General features: G+C 33.3%; 1 protein-coding gene across 3 annotated transcripts in view; it reads left to right on the top strand.

Moving 5' to 3' along the window:
• Cht6 (Chitinase 6) overlaps positions 1–17,650 on the top strand; it is a 572,389-nt gene that overhangs the window by 489,172 nt on the left and 65,567 nt on the right. For all 3 annotated transcript variants that reach the window (XM_069834392.1, XM_069834390.1, XM_069834391.1), the window contains exon 14: positions 16,245–16,439. In XM_069834392.1, the coding sequence (XP_069690493.1) occupies positions 16,245–16,439 (195 nt within the window). The remainder of the gene's footprint in view (positions 1–16,244; positions 16,440–17,650) is intronic.

Genomic DNA, 17,650 nt, shown 5'->3' with positions numbered 1-17,650 from the left:
TGATGCAGCAGTAAGCCTAAACAAGACGCCTGCACACACCAGCTTCCAAGCAGACTGGTTTCTTACACTCATTCTTCTGTGTAACCCACCCCGTAGATTTTCCATGCCTTTCTAACTAAACTACCCTGGTCGCAAGGCTAGCAAGAAGCTAGTTTTGGCATTGAAAATAAGTAGTTTCCGAGTTATCCCTTTTCGTGAGTTGTGTTCAGTTGAAGTGTTAGTGTGGATTGTGCCTAATATAATAAATAATGAGTGAAATAACAGTTCCTGACACCAATTTACTTGAATTTTTAGGACAATTCTATTATCAAGACTGACTTACGAACAAAAGTGTGATCTAAAAAACAAATGACCGACTCCCTTGCTATGAAGGACACAACCAAAAGACAGATGCATACTTACGTAATGATACTAATAATGTATCTATTGACTGTTAATATTGTGATTCCTCTAACTATGACAGGGAGTGAGCTAATGTTATACGTATACGTGTCTACTTGTTAGAGATATGTGTAAACTGTGAAATCTTATTTTACTACGTAGGTACCGGTACCATTTGAGGTCATGCCTTATTGGTGTTACTTACGAGGTTCCAACCAATCTTCGACTGCTGACTTGAAATTGACTACTATTTATTTTAAGACTACTGTACCATATATTTTTGTAATTCGTTTTCTCATATTGCATGAAAGACAACTTGAATTAGCTTCCCCTGCTCAAAATTTCATGCTACGCCATTGAATAGTTGATGGAATATTTGGCTATTCAATTGTCATTTTATCTTTTCCTTTCAGCCTCGCTATTTCAGTAATACAAAAATAACAGACATCAATATGGGTGGTTGACTCCCTCCATATCACTGGAATTCTGAAAGGCACATAAAATTTCCGTTTGTTCTATAACCACCCACTTAAATGGCTAGCACAATTATCACAACACTTATGAGGAGAGAGTTCCTGTTTTGATCACCTAGTTTATAGCCAACATTTCATTCGTAAGCCTTTTCTAATAGTGATGTTATTCTTTGTCGAATAATTTTAACTGTATGTTCACCACACACATAGCAGAAACTGTCAGAATCATTAATACACTTGCGCGATATAAGTTATATAACTTTGTGTTCTAGTAGGCCTACTTCAATTTAATGTATCAATATACACGCAAACACATAGGCCTATGTACTACACTATAGACCAGTGACGAAGCATGAAGTCAAGACGAAGGCATGCACTACGCAATTACTTTAATTTCTCTCAAAAAGTCTACACCTGTGGAGTAACGGTTAGTGCGTCTGGCCGTGAGACCAGGTTATTCTCGTGAATATTTGTTATTATTTTTGCATTGATTTCCATTAAATGTGTTAATTTTGAATAGTGATATTGTTGCATTTTGAATATAAATGTACTTAAATAGTTTAATATAATAAAATATTGATTTGTGGTGTCAGTGATATAATGTGGCCCGAGTTCGAATCCCGGTCAGGAGAAGTTACCTGGTTGAGGTTTTTTCCAGGGTTTTCCCTCAACCCAATATGAGTAAATGCTGGGTAACTTTTGGTGTTGGACCCCGGACTTATTTCACCAGCATTATCACCTTCATCTCATTCAGACGCCAAATAACCTAAGATGTTGATTAAGCATCATACAATAACCTACTAAAATAAAAATCTCTAAAAAAAGTGCACATGGCTGAGTATTAATCAATATTATTATTATTATTATTATTATTATTATTATTATTATTATTATTATTATTATTATTATTATTATTCGGAATAAAGTTATTCTTTAACTTTCAAAATTTATTTCTGTGGACTTATCGGTAGACCTATGTAATATGTGTGAAGTGAAGCTGCTGTTAATTTAGCACTAGTCTGTCCTGAGAAAATAAGTAGTTTAGAATCAAAACGCACTTCCTCCAAGGTATTTTTTAGTGCACAATTTAGCAGGGTTTATGATAAACTGCTCAGTTGGTAGCGAACTACGATTTATTCATCTGCTTTAAGTTCAATAGTAAAAATTACTTTTAGTGTCAAATTGCATTTTCTCCATTGGAAAAATCACGGCCTCTCATTTTCGGCCATGTTGTTTTGTTGCTTCTAAAGAGTATCAGTATATTGTAATATTATATAATGTATAATTAGGTCACTTGTTATCTCGCGAAACCTACCTGCGCGTCAAGAGAAGAAAAAACTGGATTGGGAAGCTCCCTCCCTCACTACACTTCTACTTGCAGATAGCTCACTTGCCCCCACCATAATGTTCTTACTGTAAGCTACATGCATGCATTTGGTTTCACAAAATAACGAATGGCCTATACTGCAATGAATATAATATACTGCAGTGTTGTTGAACTGTTAAAATGTACTTAAGTGTTGCTTCAAATTAGAGTCGGGCAAACAGCCTCTTACTCCCGCTCGTCTCGTAGGCGAGACTGGCTGGCCGATAACGCCAGTTCCGAGAATCGTATTCTCGAGATTGGCAGTCTCGGGAACGAGGAATACCGGGTCCCGGCCTGTTATCACACGGTCGACTTATCGTTACGAAATGCGTACACTGACTGCCGGCTTAATTGCCGCTCATCACTGCAATTCGTGACTCTTTCTGAAATATTAATGTTCATAAAGTAATCTAAGAAGGCACAGCAGTGTGGTATGCAATAATACAGCACATTATGATTGTCGACATTCTTACAGAAGTCACACTATTTTAATGAACTATTTATTGCCTTTCCGGAGAAGCAAAATAATGCAGCACTTTCAGTCGTTACCTAATCCTAAGCTAGTCTAAAACAATAACAAGTTATGGTTGGAGCTATGATATACTTTCTCGCTATCAGCATTTCGTTGACATTCCATATTTAATCATTCGATAGTGTTTTGTATACGCTATAGTAATGGATAACACACGACTGTATTATTATATTGCGCGTTCACATCTGGATGTTTCGTTGTTATGCAATGGCATCTTCATCAGCATGGGTAATTATTGCGCTGTGTAAGGACGAAATAAAATAATTAATACTTATTTATATTATTATAAAGGACCGAAGACTCTGACATAAGATATTTTTGTTTCCCAACTGATAAAATGCTGCATGTGAAATGGAAACACTTTTGCAAGAGGAAGGACGGAATTACGAAATAGGGTAGTTCCTTTCACAAATTGATCATAATTACTTACAAATGCATTTTAAGGAACCCGGAGGTTCATTGCCGCTCTCACATAAGCCCGCCATCGGTCTCTATCCTGAGCAAGATTAATCCAGTCTCTACCATCATATCCATTTTATATTATCTTCCCATCTACGTCTCTGCCTCTCCAAACGTCCTTTCCCTCCGGCCATCCAACTAACACTCTATATCCATTTCTGGATTCGCCCATACATGCTAGATGTTCTGCCCATTTCAAACCTCTGAATTTAATATTCCTAATTATGTCAGGTGATAGTACAATGCGTGCAGTTCTGCGTTGTGCAACTTCCTCCATTCTCCATCCCTCTTAGCCCCAAATATCTTCCTAAGAATCTTATTCTCGAACACCCTTAACCTCTGTTCCTCAAAGTGAGAGTCCAAATTTCACAACCATACAGAACAACCGGTAATGTAACTGTTTTATAAATTCTAACTTTCAAGTTTTTTGAGAGCAGGCTGGGTGACAAAAGCTTCTCAACCGAATAATAACAGGCATTTCCCCCCATATTTATTCTGCGTTTCCTCCTGAGTGTCATTTATATTTGCTTTATCATAACAACAGAGAATAAAAGAGGGTTATTATTATTATTATTATTATTATTATTATTATTATTATTATTATTATTATTATTATTATTAAATTAGTTACTTTACGACGCTTTATCAACTGCTATAGCTATCTAGCGTCTGAATGAGATGATAATGCCAGCGAAATAAGTCCAGGGTCCAGCGCCGAAAGTTACCCAGCATTTGCTCTCAATGGGTTGAGGCGAGAAACCTCAGCCAGGTAAAGGCTGGTTCACAATAAACCGGGAACGGAAACGACACCGAGAAATAATCTATACTAATAATAAATCTGTAAGCGAAATTTTTCTGGTAATTTTCGCTTTTCCAAAAAAATTGGTGTTAACATATATAATTAATTAATCATCCTGAAACCGAAAATCGCTTTTTTTTAATTTTTGTTTGTATGTCTGTTTGTCTGTCTGGATGTTTGTTACCTTTTCACGCGATAATGGCTGAACGGATTTCGATGAAAATTGGAACATAAAGTAAGTTCGTTGTAACTTAGATTTTAGGCTATATGGCATTCAAAATACTTTATTTAAAAGGGGGGGTTATAAGGGGGACTGAATTAAATAAACCGAAATATCTCGCTTATTATTGATTTTTGTGAAAAATGTTACATAACAAAAATTTCTTTACAAATGATTTCCGATAAGTTTTATTCCGGGCAAAATTTTGATAGGACTGATATTTAAGTCTGTCTGTCTCTCTGGATGTTTGTTACCTTTTCAGGCGACAATGGCTGAACGGATTTCAGTAAAAATTGGAATATAAATTAAGTTCGTTATAACTTAGATTTTAGGCTATGTAGCATCCAAAATACTTTATTTAAAAGGGCGGTTGTAAGGGGGCCTGAATTAAATAAACCGAAATATCTCGCTTATTATTAATTTTTGTGAAAAATGTTACATAACAGAAGGTTCTTCAAAAATGATTTTCGATAAATTTTATTCCAGGCAAAATTTTGATAGGTCTGATATTTAAGGATATAAAAGAGTTTTAAAATAACAATACAATACATTTCCACCGCCACCTCAGATTATAGCGTCGTTGTTCCGTAACTGCTATGTGCAAACTATTAAATTTTTTAGTAGGAAGAAAAACAAATTTATTCGTTCTATGGCAGTAGTGCACAGGAGATCGTGAATTCTTACATTTTTACACAATCAACTCTATTAATTTGGAGTGATTTATTAAAGGATGCATTCAAGACTAATTTAGAAAAATGTTAAACGAGTTATATTTGCACCAAATGATTGCTCTCTGGACCAAAATGATAGCATCTTAATTATTTAAATACAATTTAAATTAAGTAACATATTAAACGATTTACTCTTCTATCAAACACGAATGTTCCCTGGACCCAATGTTCTATTTTAATTATGTAATTACTTTATATTTATTTCTAATAAGTGCAGCGGAGCGCACGGGTACAGCTAGTGTTAAAATAAATGTATTTAAATGTGAACATTCACAATTAACGAGAAGATTGCCGGAGCCCGGAAACGGGAACGTGAAAGTTAATTGTGAATGTTCACATTTAAATGTATTTATTTTAACAATATTTCCGTTATCGTTGTCGTTTCCGTTCTCGGTTTATTGTGAACCAGTCTTAACTTGTCCCAACCAAGATTCGAACCGGAAGCCGATCGTTTCACAGTCAGGTGTGCTAACCGTTACTCTACAGCGATTATTATTATTATTATTATTATTATTATTATTAGTATTATTATTATCATCATTATATCATTATTATTAGTATTACTGTTATCATCATCATTATCGTAATCATTAGGATGATTAAGATTATGATTATCAGGATTATTATGATGGTTATTATTTATTACTGTCTTGTAAGTTATCATTAGGTACAAGTATTAGAAATCTGATTAATTCTTAATTTGTTATTCTCGTTCCTATAACATAGGATAATTATTGTAAATCATATAGGCCTATATAATTTTATATTGTAACATGGCTAGAATACAATAATCATTGTTCTGTAACAATAATTTATAACGTGCACACCAATAGAAAGTGTAGTTTTCTATAGTATAGGCTGGTTCACAATAAACCGGGAACGGAAACGAGAACGGAAATAATGTTAAAATAAATGTACAGTATTTAAATGTGAGCATTCAGAATAGTTAATTGTGAATGCTTACCTTTAAATACATTTATTTTAAAAATATTTCCGTTCTAGTTCTCGTTGCCGTTTCCGTTCTCGGTTTATTGTGAACCAGCTTTTAATATTTTCATGTTTCATATCATTGTGTTACAAACAATTTTTTTATTTAGTTGCTATAAAAGATAGCCTAATTACTATAAAGTGTAAACCATCTTGGACTATATAGCCTCATTTTCAACTACCTTTATTAAAATACCAATTAATACTATCCGTACAATAACGAGTTTTCATGCGTTGAAGGGTTCCGTACAAATTTTACGGAACAAACGTTTGAGTCATGAGTCCTGCGCTAACAGGTTAACTTGCCGTTATTCGAGAACCAGTAAAAATTTTGAGTGGCCATCACTTTTAAAAGTAATTTCCATCCTTTCTGAACATTTCTCTCGCTTTGACCCCCCATCTAACGTGAAAAACAAAAAAGTTTTCAGCCTACAAAGGTGAAGTTGCAAATGTCTATTCTGAACACATCAATCTCCATCGAAGTTAATATTTTTTTTTCTCACTTTCCAAAAAATATTTTCAGTTCGATTTTTTTCCTATGTTTTCCTTAGACATTGAGCTATCAATCCAAAAAATTACAGCGCGATTGATTAAGTATTATAGGAGCTACGACATGATATATATTTAAAGAACCGGGAAATTTATAAGCCAATGCTTCCTATAGGAGCACGGCCCGAGCGATACTGCTTTCTTTATCAGTACTACAGTCCCGTCTAGACCTCCGAGACTGTCGGGAATGACCTAGTATCGGTAATCTCGGGACCAAGAGGTGCTCGTGCACTGCTCGGGACTGCGGTGATTACGCAACCGAGAACGGGCGATAATATGAGGCAGTCTGCCCGACTCTACTTCAAATAATGGGAAATTTGTATTACAATACGATACAAAGAAAGAATGTATGACTTACATATTTATAAAGAGAAATAAGTATATTTAGAAAGAGAAATTAGTAATGTCAAAGATTTATTGGACATGGGATAGGTTCTTACTCCATTCAGGCATTAAATTCCAAGATGCTATATTGGATGTCTTCCTTAGTGTTTCAAATGTAATTTTTCTGGAGTAATTAATATTTATTTAAAAACGTATTCATATGTTGAAGTGCAATGCATTTTGATAATATTTTTATATAAAATTGCTAAAGAATTTATTTTGAGAGAAGATCTGATTTTTTTATAATAAATGATAACATTTTTTCCTCTTATTTAATACAATAGTGCACCTTCCTGACACATATCACCTTAAAAATAAATAATAAATTTACATACTGAAATTTTATCCACAACTTGGTGGCAAAGTAAACTTCCTCCTAGCAAAAGTCGCTTAAAATTTGTGCAGTTCATCAAAGAAATCGGATTTTTTCCACTTTAAGTGCACTTTTGAAGTCTACACTTTAATTTGGGTTTAAAATCCAGCTCTGAAATGGTGACATCAACTTAGAAACCCATTTTCGTCTTCCTTAGGGACGATCCTATTTTTTGGTGTAGAGTAGGGGTTTATGGGTTAGTATGAAGTTAGTTCTCATGCTGTGAGGTTGTCTCTCGAGTTGTGTTACTAACCGACCGCAAAATATCAGTTGGCTTTTTAGTATTACATCATACTGATATGATTTTGTAACTCTCAATTATTGTACTTTCATTATTTGTTTAATTCCATTAATGCCACATGCGTGAAACAAAAGTAAATTTAAAATTTGTACGTTAAATTTAGGGAAGTAAGTTTTCTGTCACTCATAACTCTACAACATTTTCACGCCGTCTTCTGCTAGTAAAAGAGGCTTGCTCATTAGCACTAATGAAACTGAATTTTCCTTCTTTATCCCCTAAATATTTATCATTTACTATTTCAAAATTAATCTCTTAGTAGAATTTTAATAATTATCTCTCCTCTTCATCGACTACTTTATTCTTGCTGCATCTTAACCTCTTTCTCTCTCTTCATACCAAACTATTATGCTATCTATGTTTTCATCCACTGTTCTCCCATTGAAATCCCTCATGATTAGTATTTCCTCTATTTTGTATACATCCCTTAATTCATTTACTTCTTCTTACAGCTTAACCCAGAAATTCTTATTTGCATATTTGGAATTATTCAGGTGTACATATGTACAGCCTAATATACATTCCACTTTTTTGCTGCAATCTAGTAACTCTACCCAAATCATTTCTTCTAATTTTGACTTAATTTCTACTACTTTATCTGCTATTTCTATATTGACTAAAAGGGTTACCCCCCCCCCCCGGATTTCTCCATATCTTTTCCAGTTTTACTAATGTCTTTGCAAAGCAAATAAAATCTTTTATTACTATTTTTTTATTATCATTCATTCAGGTTTCTGCTAACTCTATAATATTGTGTTTATTCAATAATCTATTCTAGTCTTATTATTAATTTCATTCAGAATCCCTTTGATATTAATAAAACAGTATTTCAATGCTCCCTCATTGCCTAGCTTCAGACCCTATGAAATCGTACCTTTGATTGCATTCCTATCTCTACTAAAGTACCAACTCCTCAGATTGTAGGATCTCTGATCTTGTTTCACTGTGTTTTTTTCTCTCTTTTCATATCTTACATTTATTTTATTTTTATTATTTTTGTGAAATTTGGTTTTAAGTTAGTTGTAACTGTGATAATTAATGATAACGGTAGTAGTAACAATAGCTAACTGTTGTTTTACTATTTTACTATTAGTAGGTATTATTTTCGTTCTGAAGATTCAAACTGTGCATAGTTATAGCACAAATGGCCGTAAGGGCTTGTGCGAAGGATCTTGTGTACATGAGTTTGTATAATTTATTATGCATCAATAAATGCACTTATCTATCTAGTAAAAGAGGATTACTCCCATCCCTAACCGTCCATTCCTCCCGGTTTCTTCCCTCGAGAAACCAAGTGTCATCAGATCGAAGCTGATCTATATTTGTTTCTTCTAAATAATTTTCAGACAAGATAGAATTATTGGTTATTAATTGAGAACAATTCGGTCCAGAGTCGGGCATCGGACTCAGGGATCGGACTCAGTACCCCTAGTTCTACACACTAGATATTCTAACCACTAAGCTATGCCGATGCTCCACATCACCGGATCGAATTTTTCTCCTTTGATACTTTCCTTAGTGGCCTTTCTCCATATAGCCTAGGTTAATTCTGTAGGACCAAAAAATTAATTTTACGAAAATAGAATTAGTTTTTCTTCTTTACTGAAAAATCAGACTTTTTGATAAAGTGCAGTTTGATTCTAGGTGACTGAAATGTAATTTTCTTTTTCTCAAGTCTCAGATATCGGAAAGATTTCAATTTAAGTTTCTCAACGTCACATTGTCACACCTTGTTACAGTCACCCATTTTTACATTAAATAAAATAACAAAATGCAACTTCATCTTGTCAATGATCTGAACGAAACTTGAGCATATCATGTGTCACGAAATCATGTTACACTGAAAGCTAAATTGTGAAAGAAAGGTGTGGATCTTCGAATGGTGAATAATAGGTCAATTAGGCTGTTGTGCTAAAAAATATCACTGTCGGAATAATCATAAAAAATACGCGCAAGCTGGCATTACTCTGTGCGTTAGTCCACCACTGCCGTACAGAATGCAACGTTTCACTCTGCTTTTATAGCACCCAAACTGACTGGAATTTCAGCCTAACACACTCTTTCTCTGCTCGGCGCTTTTATGAGATCTGTGAACAGTAATACACCATGAGACTCCAGAAGGCATTCTGTCGATCGCTGCTTACGGGTCATATAATTGCATGTAGTCTAACCTAGCTAGATTTAAACTAAATACTAGTGGCTTGTGCAGCAAATGCTGCAGACTAAGTTCATTATAAGTTTAAATACAGATTTTTCAGATTTATTTTCCAGACAGAATATCAGATATTTTGAAAGTTATTTGCTCCCATAATAATGAAACATACTCCGCGAAATATATGACATTCAAAGCAACGTAATAGCTCAATGAAGTTTAATCATGTCAAATGTATCTTTTTTTTAAACTTCCCTCAGAATTGATTTTATGCCAAATGCTTTTCTTGGACATATCCATCTTCATTTCTTTGAGTTTCAATGCGGGAACGCAAATAGGCCTATCAATATCAAGCCAATCAGCAGTTTTTTCATGTGGGATTGAGGTAGTAGCTATTTCAGGTCATTGTAGATTGTTGGCAAGAATATGACATTTTAGAGTGTACCGTATTAGATACCAGTAAATGCTGGACATCATTTAGGCCATGTTAAAACGCTAGTATAATAATATTCAATCAATGACGTATTTATTGGCCATAGGCTCGTAATGAGTACTCACTGAAATAAAATCATTCATCGAAAATCATTAACTGTTTCAGCTTTTTATTCGTTGCTGGTTGTGGGAAATAAACTAACTCGTCATGTCAGCAAGAAATGAAATGTTCTGTTATTTTTCTTACAGTAAAATGATGTAGTTGGTAGCGTTCACGAATCTGATCGATTAAACCAAAGAAATATAAATTTGATATATTTTAAAGTGCACAATAGGAAGCATGACTCAATTAATTAATAATGCATCTACCTAGGATAGTTAGCGAATCACACATACAAATCTACACCGCACCGCCATTAATATCTGAAAAAGACTCATACCACTTGATTTATAACTATAAAAGTATTTCATTTTTAATAGCAATATTTATGTCTTATGTAAGATTTGTAGCTTTTAGTAACATATGTCTGTATGCATAGTTATAGCAAAATTATAGAAATGAAGATCTGTAATATTTCATTTTTAATGGAAATAATTTCAACAAAACTTCTTGAGTTTTGTAGTTTTTAATAACCTATACACATTACATAGCTGTACTAAGAAAATTACACAACAGAGAATCAGATCTGTAAATTTTATTCATGATAATATAACCTTCGTAATAAGTTTTGAAGTTTTTAGTAACCAATATAGAGACAAATGAAGATCGACCTATTGGCATTATGTCAGAGAATCTGTTGGCAATTCTGGAGTCATGGCCTCCATGATATTGTTTATTTTAGTACCGTATCTGTCTTATTCTGAAAAGCTATTAGTTCTCAAAACTGATGACAGATGGATTTTGGAAAATAGGAAAATTATGTAGGAAAATTTACATTTCACTGAAAACTACTATTTTTCTGAAAATCTTTGGGTTCCAAGCTTCAAAATGAGGAGTCATTCATTAAAATCAGTTCAGACGTTTTCCCGTAATTTCCATTGCCAGTTCAAATTATATATATATATATATATATATATATATATATATATATATATACATATATCAGTATCTAACATATTCACAGAAAATAAAACGAAAAAATTCTTCTTCTTCTGCCCTTCAAGTATTAGACCATATGGCCTATTACGATCTCACAGTTGAATTTTCGATTCAGCACTTCTTTGGACGACCGAGAGATCTCTTCCCGTTTGGACGATAGTGGAGCATGACTTTTGGGATTCTATCTCTACGCATGCGATGCAGATGATTTATCCAGTTGTTCCGATAATGTTTTACATGATTAATTACAGGTTCGAGTTGTAATTCTTCCATTGCATCTTCATTGCGTTTGTGATCCCATTTCGTATATCCTGCTGTATATCTCATAAATTTCATTTCATTGGCCGTTATTCTGCTTTCGTCTTTCTTCCTCAATGTCCATGCTTCACTGCCGTAACAAAGTACAGGTCTCGCCAAGGTCTTGTATAGGCGAATTCTAGTATGCCTTTGTACTAGGAAAGGTTTCATAATGTTGTTAATTATTCCAATTGTTTTGGTGTATTTAGAAATTTTCTGTGAAATGCCTACTTCATCCAAAAAAGATAATGTGTATCCGAGATATGTAAAATAATTTACTCTTTCTAATATTTTTTAATCTAAACATATTTTGCTAATCACAGGGTATTTCCCGCAGAAGGCTATTTTTAGTTTTTTCTTTATTGATTTTCATATCATATTTATTTCCAATTTTGTTAAAATTAAAAATTGAACATTGTAATTCATCTTTTGAGGCTGCCACCAGAGCTAAATCGTCTCCAAAAAGTAATGAATCTAGTTGTAAATGCCTATTAAGTTGTATATATCCATGAGGTAATTATTTGATTCATACAGCAACGATGAATTTCTGTCCATTGCGATAATTTGTCACACCTTACTGCAATTAGATTTGTTTTATAGATATTATATATGTTTGCTATAAGTTGTTGTGGAACATGGTCTGTGGCTAATATATTTAATAATTTATTTCTGTTCACCCTATCGAATCCTTTTTCCAAGTTAATGAAAGCAATATGTGTTTCTAAGTTGAATTCCCTGTGTTTTTTCATCAATGATTTTAATGTAAAATATCCATCGCAACATGATCGGAAGCCATTTTGTTCTTCTCCGAAAATTGTTTCATAATGTGTATACAATTTACTCTTGATTATGCTGGTAAAGATTTTATATGTTGTATTTAATAGACTGTTTCCCCTGTAGTTGTCATACGATTTTACATCTCCTCTTTTGAAAAAGGAGAAAATTAAATATAATAAATATTAATAACAATAATAATAATTTTAATTATAGAGAGTGTATGTGTTTTTTTTAATAACAGGGCATGCAGTGTATCTGTAACATGCTCTGAATATTCGCCACTGCTACACACAAAATTAATGACTTCTGTATATCAATCACACACTTCTTTAGCCTACACCAAGTAAAGCTTAAAATTGAATCAGCTAACAAGGGGATGAAGACCACTCTCGATGTTTAAACGTTTCCAAAAAAAACAAGATGAAGAGTGATGATACATGAAGCAGGAGCACTTAAGAGTAAGATTTGTATAATTTTAGAAATATGAGGAGTCGAGAAAGAATACAGATTAGACCCTTTGAAATTGTTATCTTTACTGAATTTTAAGTAGCATTAAAAGGAAATAAAGTTAGATAAAGCGAAAATAGCATCACACCAAAACACTAGATTGATAAAATTAATTAAATTTCCGATACCACTATTAACATTTCATTATTGTATCATTTAGTATTACAGAAATATTAGTATTTATAGCCAATCCAAAAATCAAAACCAGATTTAAGGGTATATGTACATGAATGACCACAAATATTATCAGAAAATGCAGGTCCTAAACTCACAATTGGACAAAAATTACAAGGTACCACAACAAGACTTATTAGAACTTAAATATCTGATAAAAGTATAAAAAGGTTACTAATAATATTTTTCAAACCAATTTTATCAAAGTATGAAAAAAACAAAACAAAAACAAAAACAAAAAATTCTGCAGTTACATCATTTGGCAACCATAACATTGTTATGGTTTCTCTGACATCTTTAATATTTTTTCTGCATGTAATAAACACTTATTTCTGAAAAGTAGATTACTCTCAGACATGCAGAGTTGTTTATTTTAATACAATTATTTTTTATTTGTCCTATATAAAATACTGTATATTAAAATTTACATAATGTTTTGTGACCTAATTTTTCTATTTTCAAAGAAATGGGTATTTTTATAGTCTACCTTTTGCATAAATGTATATTAAATTAGCGTACAAAATTTCAGAATTCTATCTGTAATGGTTGTGGAGTTATGAAATAATATGTGTGAAAATGGTCAAATTTTGGAAAATTTAATTGAAAGTAAAAGTTAATTCAAAAAAATATTAATAGTAACCTTTTTTATACTTTTGTCAGATGTTTAATTTCTAATAATGATGCATCTTGATTACACAACTTTTAACACTGTATCACTTCGGAATTGTATGATAAGAACTTTCTTGTGTTAAATATTATTAATGTACCTTGTTAACATGTTTCGACCTATTTTCGGTCATCTTCAGAACTGGTCGTTGTTGGTCTTGGCGCCTCTTGTTTCCTGTGTGGGTGCATTCGTAGTGTAGAGTCAAAGAGTGTATGTTTTTTGAAATTGAGTTGTGTGTTGAGGATATTGTTGGGGTGTGTTTTTGTGTGTCTGTATATTTCATATTGTTCTAGTGTGTTGAGTTTCTGGTTTTTGGTTGGATGTGCAGTATTTCCATGTCTGTGTTGATGTCTCTGTAGGTGTGGTTGGCATTTGTGATGTGTTCTGCATATGTGGAGGTGTTTTGTAATTTTGTTATGGCTGTGATGTGTTCTTTGTAACGTGTTTGAAATGATGTGCCTGTCTGTCCTATGTAGAAGTTGTTGTAGGTGTTACATTTGAGTTTGTATACGCCTGTGTGGTTGTATTTGTTTGTTTGTGTTGTTTGTGTGTTGAGATGTTTTTGTAGAGTGTTATTTGTTCTGTATGCGATGTTGTAGTTTAATTTCTTGAATGAAGTTGCAATTTTATGTGTGTTTATGTTTTCGTATGTTAGTGTGATGTATTTTTTGTGCTCTTGTGTTTGTGTTGTATTCTTTTGTTTTTTGTGGTTTTGTTTTGTCTTACGTATTATGTTGTCTATTATGTTGAGGTTGTATCCGTTTTCTTGTGCTATGTATTTGACTGTCTTTAGTTCTTCATTGTAATCCTGTTGGTTCATTGGTATGTTGAGTAGTCTGTGTACCATTGTTCGGAATGCAGCTTGTTTGTGTTGTGTGGGGTGGTTGGATGTGTTATGCATGTGTGTTGTTGTTGTTGTGGGTTTTCTGTATACTTTGAATGTGTGTTTGTTGTCTAGACAACCTGCAACAACTTCTACATAGGACAGACAGGCACATCATTTCAAACACGTTACAAAGAACACATCACAGCCATAACAAAATTACAAAACACCTCCACATATGCAGAACACATCAATGCCAACCACACCTACAGAGACATCAACACAGACATGGAAATACTGCACATCCAACCAAAAATCCAGAAACTCAACACACTAGAACAATATGAAATATACAGACACACAAAAACACACCCCAACGATATCCTCAACACACAACTCAATTTCAAAACACATACACTCTTTGACTCTACACTACGAATGCACCCACACAGGAAACATGAGGCGCCAAGACCAACAACGACCAGTTCCGAAGATGACCGAAAATAGGTCGAAACATGTTAACAAGGTACATTAATAATATTTAACACAAGAAAGTTCTTATCATACAATTCCGATTCTAATAATTCTTTTTGTGATACCTTGTAATTTTTATCTAATTGTGAGTTCATTTCCATATAAAATTTTAGAAATTTAGAGTCTGCATTTTCTGGTGCCAGAGGAAAACGGATTGCACCATTAAACTCATTCTAAAATCTATATTAGAAGCACCTTATTTCATGCAAATAAGTTTTTGCACTGTTGTTCAGTGTGATAGAAACATCACAGACATTTCTCTTGTTTCAAAATAGACTTCGAATAAGGAAACAAACACAACTTTGAGCCTATAAGAACTTAGTTGTGCACATATTTGAAGAATGAATTTAAACACTACATATATAACACTAGTTAAGTTATAATATTATAATATAGTCACATATCAGATATTTTATTTCAATGTTTGTTCTTTCTTTAATTTATTTTTCGATATTAATATCTCAACTCTATCATACATCACGTTAGGCAAATAGAGCTTTCCCTTATTTAAGGAGACCTTTGCCCTTCATGGGACACAATAGGCTATCTTTACCTTTATCTTTATCTTATCAGTACCTACATTGGTCTATACGGGTTTGATCCCGGGCCAGGTCAATGGCATTTAAGTGTAGTTAAATGCGACAGGCTCATGTCAGTAGATTTACTAGCATGTGAAAGAACTCCTGCAGGACAAAATTCCGGCACATCCAGCGATGCTGATATAACCTCTGCAGTTGCGAGCGTCGTTAAATAAAACATGACATTTTTTAACATTTGTCTACAAAAATTGGTTTCATATGGGTGAATGACGAACAGTGAAGTATTCTCCATTAGTAAGAAAAGAAATATTAATTATCTGATTTATTTGTTTATAATTCATTTTACTTCTTTCTCTTTAATTTTCTTTTGCTTTTCTATTTCTTTCTCTCTCTCTCTAACTTATTTTCTTGCTCACTGTATGTATATTCTCCTAGATGATATATGTTGTTAATCAACTGTTTTTTAGTAATCACCAGTATTACTTTTCTCGAAATTCGATCTTTTTCGAAATTTTATGTATAAAGCAGATATTTCAATAAAGAAAAATAAACTTCACTGTCTTCTTCCTACTATAAGACACTTAAGAACTGAAATTAGCGCATTTATATATGATAATTAAATTCTGTGTATTCTACAATTGTCATTCAGTGTATAATTCAATTTCACATTTGTAATAATTATGTCCACAAGACCGTCAACACCAGAGCCTGACGATGAAGAAGAGGAAGAGGAAGAGGAGGAGGAGGGGGAGGTGAAACAAGAAGCCGCTGTGCCGTTTGCTAGAGAAGAGAGAAACAAAGCTGATGATACCAGACCAGTAGAGTATGTTACAATACGAAGGTCAAGACCAACAGGTGTGGTGGATACTGACACCACTACCCCCAGGTAAGCAAGTAATCAGTAATTATTCTATTATTACGTGAACACTGTTTGATTTTGCATTAACCCTGTCAAAACAGATGGTTATAATTTTATTATGCACGATTTTGGTTGTTCTGCAATGAGAGGGAAATTTGAAGTTGGCATGTTTAAATTTCACTCTTTTCGGTGTTTAATGTAGAGGGAAAATAATAGTGAAGAAACTGTTTCACAATTTCGATGAAAATAATATAGTCCCCATTGTAATGACCCCTTATATGAGAAAGTGGCTTGCTAGATGCTCGGCTTCCTCGTGTAGATCAAATGGAGGACACTGCTAATTATACAGAGCTTTCATTTCAAAACTTCCCAGTCTAAATAACCAATTATTGAAATTAAATTTAATTTAAATAAAAAAAACACGTCAATTTAGATATTGAGGGGGAAGTCTGAAACCAGGCTTAATTGCATTTTAGATTTCACCCCTCACCCACTCCGAATTTGAAATTTCAAATGGCACCCTATATTTTTATACTTAAATATGAAAGAGCATTGAATTGTTTATACACTTCATTCATTTGTTTTCACATCTTTTATTTTCTATTGTTGCCTGACAACCTGGATTGTTGTTATTGTTGATTAGAGCTGAAGAGAATAAAGCTACAAAAACTTATTGATCATTTCACGTAACAGTTGTGTTTGTGTATTAAATTATTTTAAAATGGTGTATACCCTTCAAGATCATCATCCTTATTGATTAAATTTAGGAAATTACACAAAATATGCTGTGTTTTCTCCTATGATCAAGTGATAATATCAACAATCCAGGTTGCCAGGAAGTATTTATTGAAACAGATACAGCAATTGTTACGCTATTTGTCCACATATCTCCCACTGGAATTCAGCCATTTGTCATACCATGGGATTAATTTTTGTGCCGTAGAAGTCAGCCACCTCAGATCGGAACAAGCGTTTGCCTGCGTCTGCACCTCACTCTGTCGATCCCATGATATGAGAAATGTCTCAATTTCGTTGGGGAATAATGTTGAAAAATAGCTCAACAATTGGTGTGTCTGTTTCAATAAATTTCTCCAATAAAACTGTGTTTTTTTCTGTTAACGACCGCTGGCGAACTTATTTTTTACAGCCCTCATAATTGCTGTCGAGTGGCCAAAATTTGTATAAGCACTACTTTTGACATTATTAACATGGTGGAAGAAAAAAATTTAACTTTTTTA

Source organism: Periplaneta americana, chromosome 9, assembly GCF_040183065.1.
Source record: "Periplaneta americana isolate PAMFEO1 chromosome 9, P.americana_PAMFEO1_priV1, whole genome shotgun sequence".
NCBI classification, from domain to species: domain Eukaryota; kingdom Metazoa; phylum Arthropoda; class Insecta; order Blattodea; family Blattidae; genus Periplaneta; species Periplaneta americana.
Note: the sequence above shows the minus strand (reverse complement) of the source record. Positions and strands in the feature narration are given on the sequence as shown.